This window comes from Protopterus annectens, chromosome 4.part0, assembly GCF_019279795.1.
Source record: "Protopterus annectens isolate FY-2018-M chromosome 4.part0, PAN1.0, whole genome shotgun sequence".
In the NCBI taxonomy this organism is placed as follows: domain Eukaryota; kingdom Metazoa; phylum Chordata; order Ceratodontiformes; family Protopteridae; genus Protopterus; species Protopterus annectens.
The window spans coordinates 1,026,648,982-1,026,663,821 of record NC_056733.1 but is presented as its reverse complement, the minus strand read 5'-3'; the positions used below and the strand labels follow the sequence as shown (position 1 = coordinate 1,026,663,821).

Genomic DNA, 14,840 nt, shown 5'->3' with positions numbered 1-14,840 from the left:
GAGTCTGCATGTCCTCCCTGTGGTTGCGTGGGTTTCCTCTGGGTGCTCCGGTTTCCTCCCACATCCCAAAGACATGTTGTAGGTGGATTGGACACTCTAAATTGGTCCTAGGTGTGAGTGTGTGCATGTGTGTGCCTTCTGTGGAAGGTTGGGTGCTGGGCTGGCAACTCGACACTGTAAAAGTCCACTGCCAATCATGAGCGGACAGGCGATCCGCTGTGGCGACCCCTAACTGGGAAAAGCCGAAAGAAGAAGAAGAAGATAATTTATATATAAATAATTATTTTACTTATTTTATTTAACATTTATTTACTGGGAAAGTCCGACTGGGACAGAGCCCATTTTCAGTGGAGGCTTGGGGAGAAATGCTCCAGATGCATGTCTTTGAAAACATTCCCTAGTATGTTGTCTTTTTAAATTTTAGGGCTGCAAGTTATAATTAAGATGAAATGCCATTTACAATGATGTCTTTTAAAGGGCTAAAATGCTTTTTAAATGTTTAATGTGTTTCAACTGCTTAATTACTTAACTGATTTAGTAATTATATAAGCTTGCACTGTTTGTGTATTATTGAAAAACAGCAAGTCTCAAAAGCTTTGTTGTGTACTAATACATTTTACCATTTGGTAGTTCAGAGCTCCCTGGCTTTTTTTAATGCTGTTGCTCTTGGTGAACTCTGTTTGATTGTTGTGCCATTACTTGTGGATTATTTTGAATTTTTTGGGATAGTGACACTCTGTGTTTGTTATAGATTCTGCACAGTTTTGGTTTCTGAAACATAGCTCTTTTTTCAGGAGAAGGAGAAGGAAGAAGCTAAGTGATTTTATAATTGTACTTGATAACCACTTATTTCTGGGTCTACAAGGAGGATTCCCGAAGTGCAACAGCATTTTTCCTCTGATTCTGTTTTCTTGAAGATATTAAGGTGCTTTACAGAAAGGATCAAATGTTTAAGAACCTTCAATGGCAACAGCTTTGCTTTTAAGCATATTTAATTGTTGGTGTAGTCTCAAGGGGTCTATGTATACTGAAAATACCTATATATGGAATAGATATCCAGATTTGTTAAGGAAGTGGCAAGCACTGAACTTACAACTTAGCTGCAATTATATGACACTAAAGAAATAACTTTTTGATGCAGAAACTGCCCTGTCAAAAGAAATGAATGAAATAGGGAACAAATCTCCTCTGCTACTTTCCTAGACCTATCCAAAGCATTTGACATGGTCCCACACAAACAACTCATCTCTGTCCTCAATAACCTATCCTTCTCTCAGTCAGTCACCAACTGGTTTCAGAGTTACCTGTCTGACTGTCAACAATCCGTTGTATGGCAGAATGACATATCTCCCCAACTACCTGTCTCCATAGGGGTTCCCCAAGGATCCATCTTTGAACCCTTACTCTTCTCTGTTTTCACCAATAATCTAGCCTCTGCCACCAAACATGGCACACTCATACAATACACAGATGACTCAACCATCATCTGCTCAGCCCAGTCCCTACCCAAACTGCAAAAAGTCACACAGGAAGCCTTTTCCTCTGTTGAAACTTGGTTATCCAATGTCCAATTAATACTCAACCCAAACAAAACTAAACTACTCATCTTCCAACCCACCAAACATACTCAAAAGAACTCTCATTTTAACATCACAGCAAAAGACAATACCACTATATACCCAACTGAACACACCAAATTGCTAGGAGTGGAAATAGACAATAAACTAAAATTTGATATTCACATATCCATGACCATAAAAAAAGTACACAAAAAACTAGGAGCATTATACAGAAATAAGCAACTTCTCACCAAAGCAGCAAAGATTTCAATAGCAAATTTCCACCTTATCTCCACCCTACTTTATGCCTCTTCAATATATACCAACCTAAGGCAATGCAATCTAAACAAGCTAGAGACCTGTTACATCAAAATTACCAAATTTGCCACAGGGGCATCCTACCGTAGTCACCACTGTCTCTCACTTGCTGAACTGGGCTGGCTTGAACTCCCTCACCTCCTTCAATGGTATCAACTCTCACTCACCCACAAACTAGTAAACCATCCACTAAATGTCCGATCCCTCCAGAATCTACTCCAACCCTATCGCACCACCAGACCACTAAGATCCAGCAACAAAAATCACTTGCAGATCACTAAAGCCAATAACTCTGCTGGTGAAGCACTACTCTCTTGCGCCATAGCCAAATTATGGGACTCCCTCCCACCCACAATTACCTCTGTACCATCATGCACCCACTTCAAAACTTTACTAAAAGCGTACCTAAAAACATGCTGGCTATGCCCTTGCAACTCCCACTCTAATATCACCCACCCCATCTTTCTTTCCAGCCCACTAACTACCTTGATTACAGCAAGCTCAGATGCTCATAAGCCTAGTACTTATTATACAGCAGGAACTTCTTATTGTAACAATTGTTAATGTCTGTTATGTACTTTGCAGATAAAGATTCTAGTTGTCTACTGATGTACTATGTTCTTCATCTGTAAATATGTTTGTAATTAATTGCTATGTTAATCAAACTGTTAATCACTATGTAATCCAATGTAACTACTGTCTGTTTATTTTAACTGTGGAGCTTTTCTCCCCAGCCCTCCGCTGAAAATGGACCTACGTCCAGCCGGACACTCCAATAAACAAATGTAAATAATAATAACAACAATAATAATAATTAGTTGTTTCATCTATGTATGATTTACATTTTAGTGACTACTGTCTCATGTTAGACCAGCTCAATACATTTCAATGCTGTTTGATTACAACTAAAAAAAAAGACAATTGCAAAGAGATATTTCTGATTTTAGTGATGGCATTGTCTTTTCATGGCATAATTTTGAAGCACAATTCATCTGCTATCTCCGCCACTGTGATGACTAATCCTTATTAAACTACAGGAATGTTGACTACAAGTTCCACAGGGCCTATTGAATGGGGAAATGCAGTTAATTAATTAGATGTTATTGATCTGTTGTTCTGTTCTAATTCAAATAATGAGAAGCACAGTCTGGTTAATGCTCATTCCCATTCTACTAATAATAAATAATACAAATGAAATGGACAGATGTGGCCCTGACAAGACAGTGTATACATCCCAAGCTAATGAGTGAGCATACAACTGCAGGAGAAGGTAAACTTAAAATCCAAGAAGCAGTCCCAAAATAGAGGAAGAAGCAGAGGAAGAGGAGACTATCGAGGCCCTTACACCAGAAGTCGATCAGCGATGTGCAGATAGAGACCAATATTTGCAATGTGAATATTTCTGATTATGTTTTGACTGATGCTGAACTTAGACTTATGAAGAAAGGACTTACATTTATTCCCTTTACTAGAGGTAATCTTAGTGAAATACTAACGGATTTAAGACTTTTTGGTTAGGAGTCTAAATTTGAAGTCTTCATTTAAATGCAACGCTGTGGACAGCAAACCGGGGCTGAAATTAAATAATATTTTCATTCCAATTAGTCATCCTATTATTAACGCATTTTATACTATGTGTGAAAATCAAATATATCATCTTTTTAAGACTGTACTTGATATTTTTTTTATTTAACTAAAGAAGAATCTTCAGCCTTAGATAATTTATGTGATAACCATGATATATTATAAAGCAAGCAGATAAAGGTGGAGCAATTATGATGAATAAAGATTGTTATCTTTCTGCAATGTATGAATTGCTCTCAGATGATAATTTCTTTGTCAAACTTGAGACAGTATTAATAAAATTATTTATAGAATTAAATCTGTGCTTTATGATCTACAGTTTGATAATGCTATATCTATAGATATCTAGTGAGTGGGATTTAGTTTCATAGGTTCATAGATTACTATTAGGCTAACTACCCTTATGGGCCATTTTAAGCCTAGCTAATTAACACATGTGATAATCAAACCCTGCACCTTGTGTCTGTAAAGTAAACACCTAAACCATTATGCAAGAAATCCAAGCAGGCGAAGGACACGCACGGCATAAAACCAAATGATTTATTCAGTAAAAAACATGTAAGTGCTTTCGCGTAGTACTCCTACGCTTCAACAAACATAAAATTCTATCACAAGCTTAAACATTTTAGACATTGTTAAACCAATCATTGCTAGCAACCTTTTTCCCTCCAATTAAGTAATTAGTGGAAACTAAGTGATTTAAAGTAACCTAACTTTAGCAAAATAAATACATTTTTAGTATGTTCCAACCACTACTTATATAACAGATTTCAAACATAATAAATAAAATATATATTACAGATATTTAAACAGTATAATATGCATTATACATAAACCATTTTATCATGCTGTTACAAATATACTGATGTTTTGAAAAATTGAATGCAGAAGTTCATCAACAAAGGCTGAAACAGTCCTGCCATGCACATAGTTAACTAAGTATACACCTTATATGAAGTTTACAATAAAAAAACATAAAAAACTTGAACTGTTACATGCACGTTCAGCTAATTACTTAATTGTAGGGAAAAAAAGGTTGCTAGCAGTGATTGGTTTAACAGTGTCTGAAATGTTTAGGCTTGTGATAGAATTTTATTTCTGATGACGAGTAGGAGTACTACACAAAAGCGCTTACGTGTTTTTTACTGAATAAATCGTTTGGTTTTATGTCATGCATGTCCTTTGCCTGCTTGGATTTCTTGTGTTACATTTTTGGAGCCTGGTCTGGACTTTATCTGGTGCAGTGGTTTTGTTTTTGCCTGACCTTAACCATCATGCCAACCTCCCAATAAAATGAAAATGTAGCTTAAAAATAGGGTAGAAGTAAGACAGAAACAGACATGAGAAAGAAGTAATGATTAAACAGTAATACCATGAAAACAAGGCATTGCCTCCAATACGACCTGTTGTTGCAGGGAATCAGTGGGCCACAGAAGCCATTTCCTTATATTTAAAGGATGTTTTCAAGAATTTTTTTAAATACATAAAGAGTTTTATAAAAGATTCTAATGACTTTTTAACAAAACTGCATTTATAAAACATAATGGGTAGATCTAATGACATTATTTTAACAACTCTAGATGTGAACTCCCTCTTTATTGTCATCCCAAACTCGTTTGGTATTCAAGCCATTAGGGAACATTTCTGTGATATAATTCTAATACGGCAAAAAAAATTCAAACTATATGTATGCTATTAAATGTTGTTTTGACAAACAATGGGTCAGATTCAATAAAGCCTACACTAAGTGTACGCAATATGTATTCAAGAACATTCTTATCACATTTTTTGTGCTTTCAAGTCACTCAGAAACATTATACTAAGTGTACATGTAGTCTACACTTTGTGGTTACTTTTATGAATCTCTGTCAATATTTAAAGCTCCAAGAATATCAGCAGGAAAACTAAAATTAGGAGGAAGAAGGTGTGAGTTATGTCTGCTCACTCAGAACAGTGTACACTTAGTGTAAGTGTTACTGAAACCCAACGAATGTCTTTATGTTTAATGGTGAATGTTTTCAGCGGAAATTGGGAATAGCAATGGGTAGTCCTGTAGCCAACACTTATGCAACTGTAGTACTCTCAGGTTGGGAAGATTACATAGCTAACAACACTGGTGTGTGTGTATATTTATATAGATTAGATATAGATATTTTTTATATACATATATATGTCTGTATATATATATATATATATATATATATATATATATATATATATATATAGTTCATATATTACTTTTTTACATATTTAAACACTTCTAGTAACTTTTTGACATTTAAAATTAAACTTTCCTGTGTCAAGATGAACTTTTTGGATGTGTTGATCTCAGTTAATAATGCAAAAGTTGAGACCAATATATTCAGGACATATAAACCTGCTTTTACTTAAGTGTTGAAAGTTTTTTGGTTTCAGTTGAGAGAAACAATTTAAGATTTACAACAAAAAATGTGGATGTTTAAATTATTAATTTTAAGAGCTTTAACTAAACAGAGCAGGTGCTTGTGTTTTTCATAGTCTTAGTTAAGAAGTCATTATAAAACCTAATGGTGGCGTTATTACTAACTTTGATAGGGGAACTAGATCAGGCAGGTCTCAAGATCAGTTCCCTGGATCTTCAAAAAGGATAGCTACTGAGTGCAATAAAATGAAAATTCAGTTTAAAAACAGGGTAGAAATAAGGCAGAAAGAAATATGGGAAAGAAGTAATGATAATTATTTATAAAAGTTGACAAAGGTTAAAGTATTGCAAAATAATGGAGTCATACTGAACAAAAAGAGAAACAACTGGAGAGTGTTGTTGGCAGATTTTAAAAACTCATTACAGAGTTCTTTGTCAGAAGTGCTGGGAAAGTAAATGGTTGTAACTAAGTTAGTGACTCTTTTGAGCTGGGACACAGGATCTGAATTGCTTTGATATAATGAGACCTTACTAAGTTTAACGGTATTGGCTGCCAAAAAAAGCGATGACTAGAAAATTGAAATAAAAATCTAAGCCAGCTGTAAATGAAGTACTGAATATTGTAAAGGAGATAAAAACACTGGAGGATGGATCTTTAGAAAAGGGAAGGAGCAAATTACATAGAAATAAATGGAATTTATGGGAACAATGAATGCAAAATAAAGGTCAGGAGGAGGAATGAGGTTTAAGGGATTGCACTAACTGAGCGATTTCTGTAACACTAGAATGGATAATTGTGAAAAATGTGTATTGCATGAAAACTTGCTATGGTTTGTTTTCTTTTCTTTTCTATTAATATATGTATATCTATGTCACTTTTGCAACTATGATTTAATAAAGATGTTTGGAAAAAAATGAGTTCCCTGTCAACCTAAGAAATAGACTTCACAATTATGGGTCTTGTGAGGAACCTGGTTTAACAGAAGGGCTTTTACTTATCTGTGTGATCTCTTTCTATATCAAGAAAAAGTCCTGTAGATTGAGTTTTAGGATTTTTGGGAGCCAGGATGTTAAGAAATGTATGATACTATTACTTTAAAATTTTCAGGAACTCCTTAAATTCCTAAATTATTCCTCCATTCTTTGTTTTCTAAGCCTTCAGTTTATCAATATTCCATGTATTCTGTTTTAGAAGTTCTGTCTGCTTTTCCTCTTCTTTAATCTGCCAACTATTTCAGAAAGTTAGCTCTCAACATCTTTTACCTATTTTGTTTTTGTTTATCCACCCCATATATTGTTTTTTTTCTGTAATATTGTTAATTTGTCTCTATCTGTGTGTGTATGTATGTGTGTTTGGGACTTTTTTCCCTCGGTCTCCAAAAAAAAAGGGTAATTCTTACCCAGCTGGACCAACCCGGTTAACAAATGCAAATAAATAAATAAATAAATAAATAAATAAATAAATAAATAAATATTCCTTGTTGCTGTGTTATGCATTTGAAACGCTCTGTTTATTTATAACAATTATCATGTATAAAATCCATCTTATTATAAAAAAGGCCCATCTTCAAGGATAACTCCTGAATATATGTCACTGTGTCAATGTGTATCAAAGGTCCTTTTATACAGACGAGTCCTGCTGGGAATACTTAATGGAGCTCATTTTCTAAACTAATCATTTTCACTCTTTCTGGTAAGTTAATATTTCCAACAGAATTCCACACATCTCCGTAATGTGAAGAAATCTGAAGAAAATCAAATATGGGAAAACTTATAGAATGATTTTTCCCTTTATTTAGAAGAGGTTTCTGGTGAGAAATTGTTTATTCCTATACAGCAAAAACAGGGAGCTGTTATACATCAGCCATCTTAGAATCTCTTCTTGCAAGGAAAAACTGGCATGGAAAATTTGCTTCAAGGTAAGAGATGGATAGGGTGGTTATTTTAAGTAGAATGTGATAAATGAAAGGACTTTGGTAATTCAGAAAGTAGTCATGTCTATTCAGCACATTCACTAGGATGTAAGTGTGGGAATATTGAATATACCCATTCGTACTGAAGCCTTTAAGCATAACTAATAAGTGGGAAGTGCTGGAGGAAGTAGGGATTATAACAGCAGATCTCAAATGAACTGCAAGATGATCAAATGTGTGAGGCTCAAAGTATAGTGTGAAGATGACAGGAATGCATAAGGAAAAAATGTAAGTCAAAAAGTGCCAATGAAACTAATCTCATCTAAAGGTCACTGGACAAGACAACAATTTAGGAGTTACCATTTGTGACACTCTTACTTATTTCTGTGTAATACAGCATTCAATAAAGAAAGATAATGGTGGGTAAATTACAAAGCTATATAAACAGTATGACTATGCAGCAGATTCATTCTCGGTCTTGGCTAACAACAAAACCTTACTTTATATTATGTCCAGTCTAAAAACCTTCATAACAGAATGAATAAAATCAGGATACAGATTATGCAAAAAAAATGAAAAATATGATGCGAGGCTTCATCAAGTCTCCCAAATGGAATGGCAAAGTGACGTGAGTCATGTGGTCAGTAGACTACAGCAGGAGGAGAGAAAATACAAATGGAGCCTTCAGTGGCAATGGATACAAAACTCAAACATACTTGAAAACAAATTCAGTGAAAAGAGATGCAGCCAGAAACAGAATATCCGAGGAGTAAAGCACTGGAAAAAAGCATGAAAAAGTAGTACTTCACATAAAATCATCATGAATTAATTTGCTGTTTCAAGTGATGGGTGCACAGGGTGTGTCAGAACTCAAGGAGAAACATATACAGTGATAACAGAAGTAAGGGTCTTAATGTAGAAAAAAGTAGATCTGAGAAAGGAGATGGTGGTATGTCAGTGGAGTGATATCAGGTCTTTGATACTTCGTAACACAGTTATGTGGCCCCCCCTTAATTAATTGTAGGTTCACTGCTGAAGTATCATTTAGTTCTGGTACCTGCTTCTCTAGTCTGAGGTTAGTTCAGAGCAGGATAGGTAAGAGTACAAGGGCTGTATCAAAAATCTTGCAGTATGACTTTTATATACCTGACTACGTACCCACTGGAAGTAAGCAAAAAGAAATGGCATATGGTACACATTCAAATGTCACACAGCAGTAAGAATACCATGGAAGAGTATTGTCAAGTTTAGGATAAAACGTGGTTGTAAGATACAGTGTGGTGGCTATTTGTGCTGTACCACAGTAGTCCAGAACAAGTGAGGGAAATGCCTCAGTTGTTGTTGTTGTTTTTCTTTTGGCTTTTCCTGGATAGGGGTCGCCACAGCGGAACTCCGGTCTGCTAATGATTGGCAGTCGATTTTTATGGTGCTCAGGTGCCAGCCCGACGCCCAACCTTCAACGAAGGCACGCCCATTCACGCATGTCTTTCGAATGCTACTCGACCGTGAGGAGGACATGTAGACTCTACACAGAAGGTGCTCCAGTCGAGAATTGAACGGGAGAACCTCTTACTGTGAGGCGACAATGCAAATGCCTCAGTCAAATGTGTAAAACATGTTAATAACAAGGAATCTACTGTAGGCATTCTGCATGTCTAACAATCATGGTTTGAAATTGCATCTCCCAAATATGATCATGCTGTCATGTCGCAAAACTGTTGCTTCATCTCTGAACATCTGCTTATCTATTATAGTGTAGTATTAGATGTATGTACACCATCTGAAAGGTCAATACTACCACCTACCCCTAGCCTTTGGCATGTATGTCTTCTTCCTGTCAGCTATATTCTTTATTGAATTCTCTCACTAATTTATGAGTATCAAAAATGTGTGCAGTATGTTTTGTCAACAATTTCTTCCATCTATTTTCCCAGGTGGTTATCATAACACTGCATGTAAACTTTATAAACTAAGGGGACTAGTGGCACATTCTCATTTGTCATCAATGAGTGATTTCTGCATTTCTGCAAATGATAAGCATTGGTTACTGTATAGAGCCTTGTATACCATGTGTTCGGCATTTCACTCTGTCTGCAGAGTATGAACAGTTACATACAACAGTTACATGTTTCTGTTTATACTGTAAATTATTACATTCCATATCCACTTGTAAAATTATATATTAGTAGGAATTTCACTGGTTAAATGCAGATTTTACCTGATACATCTTCACTACTGTGCATATTCTCTGCATTTGTGTAACAGTAGTGCTAATAAGAACATAAACACTACTGGGTTAATGAAAGAGTTGCAAAAGTAGGCATGTGGAAGTTGAACAAAAAAAGATGAGAAAAAGGTGGTATTAATGCAACAGATTATTACAGACTGAAATGCAAACAGAGTAGCACAAACAACCAGTATACTGTATCGCGCATTGTATATCTGAAGTGTGTTGCAGCATTTGTTACCTGGATTCTTTTCATACCACTGTGTTATGGTTATAAAATGTCTTAAAATAATAAACAGTATTATCATCAGAAATAATACCTGAGCATGTCCTGAGTACAGGGCAGTAGACAAATTTTATAAGGAATATAAAAACTGTGAAAAGTTCACCCAAATTAAAGGATGGTGCAGTGGTGAAGCAGTTGCAATATTGCCTCACAGCAAGAGGTTCTCTGGTTTGATTCTTGGCTGGGGTGACTGTGTGGAGTTTGCATGTCCTTCCTGCATTCGTGTAGGTTTCCTCCCATGTTACAAAGACATGTGTCTGCAGCATTTCCCTCCAGGCCTTCACTGAAAATAGGCTTCATTCCAAGTCAGACTTTACCCGTAAATAAATAAAAATATAAATTCAGTAACAGCTTTAGCAAAAAAAAAAAATAAAATGCAGTTGCTACTAATAATGTAAAGCAGTTAATGATCAAGAGTTCTTCAGCTGGGATCTTGCAGAATACAGTATTTTGCAGGATTCTGTTTTCAAATGATTAAAGTCATTAACTAAAGTGTTTTTTTATTTATTTATTTTTTATAAAATGTCTAGCATTTATATGTTTTCTAACGTCTTATGCTGAGTACTCACAGTAAGATTTATCAAGTTTTGCAGACTCCTGCATCTATAAAGCCTAGAAGCATTCTTTGTTGTATATAGTCTCAGTGGCTTAAACATCCATGGATTTACATCTCTCACATCATATTGTGCTTACTTACTAAAGTTAAGCGCATTTTATAATACACTTGGCTGCTTGCAAGTCATTAACCTGGTGGCAGAGCAGATGTACCAGCATAAGTCATCTGAGAACATGGTGACATCATTTTTAATATATTCTACAATTAGGAAAAAGCATGTTCAAATTAAGTCTTCTGAAAGCATTGTTGAGACATACAAAATAAAATATTAATATTTAGTATCCACAGAATTAGACTTTTTTGGTTATGCATGGAAGACATTTCATGCGTTGCAGCACAAAAATGTATTACCAAAATAAATATCCACTTATATTGCTTACTACAGTTGTACATTTCCTGATGCTGTGAGTATATAGAATGATTGCCTAGCACTAAGAAAAGTAAATCTACTTCTTTGGTCACTCAGCTCGTGAGCGCCACATTTTCTTTTTCCCACTGACCCACACCATATGATTGTAAAACTATCCTAGAAAATTTAAAGTTACAGGCAGCATAGATGCTTACACTTTGTCACAATACACACAGAAGACATTTGGCAGTAAGCTGTCTGTACGTCATTGTTATAACTCTGGAATATAGACAACAAGATTTACTGGTGTGCAAATTAATTAGAACTGGCAAAGACATACCACTGGACACGGCTGGTCCAGCCCAGGAGGGCCTTGCTCTCCTTTCTGCCCCTTTCCTCCTTTTTTGCCTATTTGTCCTTTGTCTCCCTGTCGACATAATAATGTAATTAAGAAAAATGTTAGTGACATCTTGTACAAATATCAAACTGACATACAAAATTTCTTATTACCACTCTGTAGTCTCTGTGCAACCATTTAAAAGTACTCCATGCTAGGAGTGATAGAAACAAAACACCGCATTTAACAGAATATAAATTACGCTAAAATATATTAATACATAGTGTGAGAATAAAAAAATACATATTCTACCAGACTGATACACGTGAAGTACTATTACTTAGATATGTGCAGCATGTTGTCAAGTTACTGTTACTTTTAATTTGCTGTCAACAAATGTTAAAAATCCATCACTTATGCTATGAAACAATATCTGCACAGATACTTCAGTTTTTTCCTTACTTGACTTCAGTGTTAGCTACTATTTAAGCCTTTATTTGACAGCAATTTATATTAAAAGAGTGTATCAGGAAGTGGGCTATGTCATTTACTGCAGCACAGCTCCTTATAGAATGATAAAAACAGTACAGCTGCGAATACTCTTTGGTCATTCTGGGCATGCTGCATACGCGTCAGAAACTGCAAGCAAAACAATGTAAATATTGAGTAAAGTGTTGCAACATGTTTAACTAGCACTTGTCCATTCTGAAGAAACTGGTGCATAAAAGCAACATATAAATAATGGTCGTACTACCAGTTGTAGTCTGATTTTAAAACTAGTAGGGAAGCACTACTTACAACTATTTTCCTTTTTATAAACAGTCACAAAAATGTACTCCAGTGATTATGAGGGCAGTAAGATTTCATATTAAAATGAAAAAAAGTCTGAAGTGTGTGCCTGACCTTTTCTCCCCTTTCTCCTCTGTCACCTTTCTCTCCAGGTAGGCCTGGGAAACCCTGTAAAATAAAAAAATATATATAAACACAATGCAGTTATGATTTGAGCTAACAAACATCATACCTGAGAAGCACTATATGATATAGCTCGCTTACATAAAAACACAGGAGTAATTGCTATTTAATATGTCTGTTCAGTCAATGTACAAAAGCAGAAAGCATACACTCGTGTTTAAAGTCTTGAAGCCACACTACTCATGGTAGCCGTGATTCACAGATCAACATTTTGTCAGTGGTAAATGAGATGCATTTTGTCAATCTGAGGCAGATTAATAGAATATAAGAAGGAAATATTCTAAGCTTAAAGCTCACTTTGTGCATTCATAAATCACAAGGAAGACACAAAGTCTAAAAACAGATGTTCTCTTTTCATGGTTATTATTTTAGAATGATTAAACAATATGAAAATGAAATGGATGGATTTAAGAACTTAGAATCATATTATTATGAGTGATGTGTATAACTTATGAATGACCTGCACTGGTAACTGAATGTTTCGCTGACTGTAGGTAGGCTGATGTACTACACCTTTAATGCCAGATTCTGAGTTATCTCATGACCCAATACTGGTGATACTGTATCAGGTGGCAATATGACTAGTTTTTACTATACTTTTTAATAACAGCATATTTTTAAAATAAAAAAAAATGTATATAGATTCAAGTTAAACGAGAAAGTACAGTTATATAGGTCCTACTTAACCACAATAGTGGCTTTTGATTTTTTCACTGCTGAAGAAGCCTGTGCAATTAACAAATTGCAATAGAGAGAAGTCAGTATGATAGAAACCTATGACGAAGAAAAGTTAATGACTGTTTTCCATTGCATTTTAAAGTGGCTGTTTTCAGTGCAGTACAAGTAAAGCTAAGAAATTTTTAGTGCTGTTTTTTCCATGTCCTGAGAAACTAAGTATGTGCACCTGTGTTACATTCCACAGGAGTGAATGAACTGCAATAACTTAATGTTAGCTGTTACCGAATACAGATCTGTATTCTACTAGGTGTTCACAGAAACAAAGTAAATCATGAAAAATTGGTAAAAAAATTCCTGGTACAGAGAGGGATAACTACAGACCAGCATTTAGTGACCTTACAAGAGCAAGTCCAATATATTACCATGCAATGGTGAGTCCCAGAACTACAACACTCTTAAAGAAGCTGTCACAGGAAGATGATACTTGAATACTTTTGAATGCTATGCTACACTACAGAACTAAAGCAAAACTGAATGTGCAGGAATCCTCTCCTCACATTTGACTGCAAATGGCTTAAATGTACACACAGATGCAGAGTACTGATTACTTGGACTATCATAAACTGAAATGAGAATTTTTATACATTGCAGATGTTACTCTTGAAATGTAAACTATTAAGTTTCAGAGTTGAACTTGTAATACCAATAAGACAGTAAATGCTCAAATGCATTATCTTAAACATTCTGCTAAACTGTGGTTAGAGTCTGATACTGATAAAATTGCTAACAGATGATAGATATGAAAGAGCAATGGAGCTAATATAATGCAATATGCGTATTAAAGGGATCCCAAAAATTTCAGGTAAACTTATATTAAACATGTTCTAGCAAATAATGCTTTGCTTTAAACTGACTTAATTACTGGTTTATATTTAGAGAAAAAGAAGTCAGCATTGCCTTTGAAATGCAATGTTCATACCACTGAGCTAACTTGTTATAGGTGTGGGAAGAAAGGCCATTTAGCCAGAATGTGTATCAGTAAAGGGAACAATGTTTCTGATAAGAATGTGCAAATGTATGAAATGCATGTCGAGAATGAAATATCCACTGAATGTAATAAGATAAACACTAAACTTATGGAAACTGCATTCTGCCTCAGTAGAATATCCACTGAATGTAATAAGATAAACACTAAACTTATGGAAACTGCATTCTGCCTCAGTAGAATGACTAAATTAGTGAAATGCACATTATTTTTGGAAGAAAAAGAACTATGGTGTTTACTGGATTCAGACAGACTGGTAATTTTAGTTAAACGTCCCAGTGTATGCAAACATAAACATCACAACTAACAGCAAGAAAAGGAAAATTGTATCCACTGAGACATAAACGAACATCCCATTACACCTGTAGGCTTAGTATAAGAGATACACCATGTAGCAATTTTATCTAGCCTTACCTACGATGTTATTATTGGGAATTTTCCCAGATTAAAGCTTTGTGGAAGCTAAGGGAAAAAGAACATTTTTACCTCAGAATGTTAATAGGGGTCTGTGACTGAACCGTGCTTTTCACAGACACTTGGAAATATCAGATTAGA

The 14,840-nt window shown here is 35.1% G+C and overlaps 1 protein-coding gene across 1 annotated transcript in view; it reads right to left on the bottom strand.

Annotated features, from left to right (window-relative positions):
- The window catches only part of COL23A1 (collagen type XXIII alpha 1 chain), a 730,410-nt gene that overhangs the window by 141,476 nt on the left and 574,094 nt on the right, over positions 1 to 14,840 (bottom strand). Inside the window, exons 24-25 of the mRNA XM_044068962.1 lie at positions 12,494 to 12,547; positions 11,594 to 11,680 (exon numbers count right to left, since the gene is read on the bottom strand). Coding sequence (XP_043924897.1) covers positions 11,594 to 11,680; positions 12,494 to 12,547 — 141 coding nt within the window. The remainder of the gene's footprint in view (positions 1 to 11,593; positions 11,681 to 12,493; positions 12,548 to 14,840) is intronic.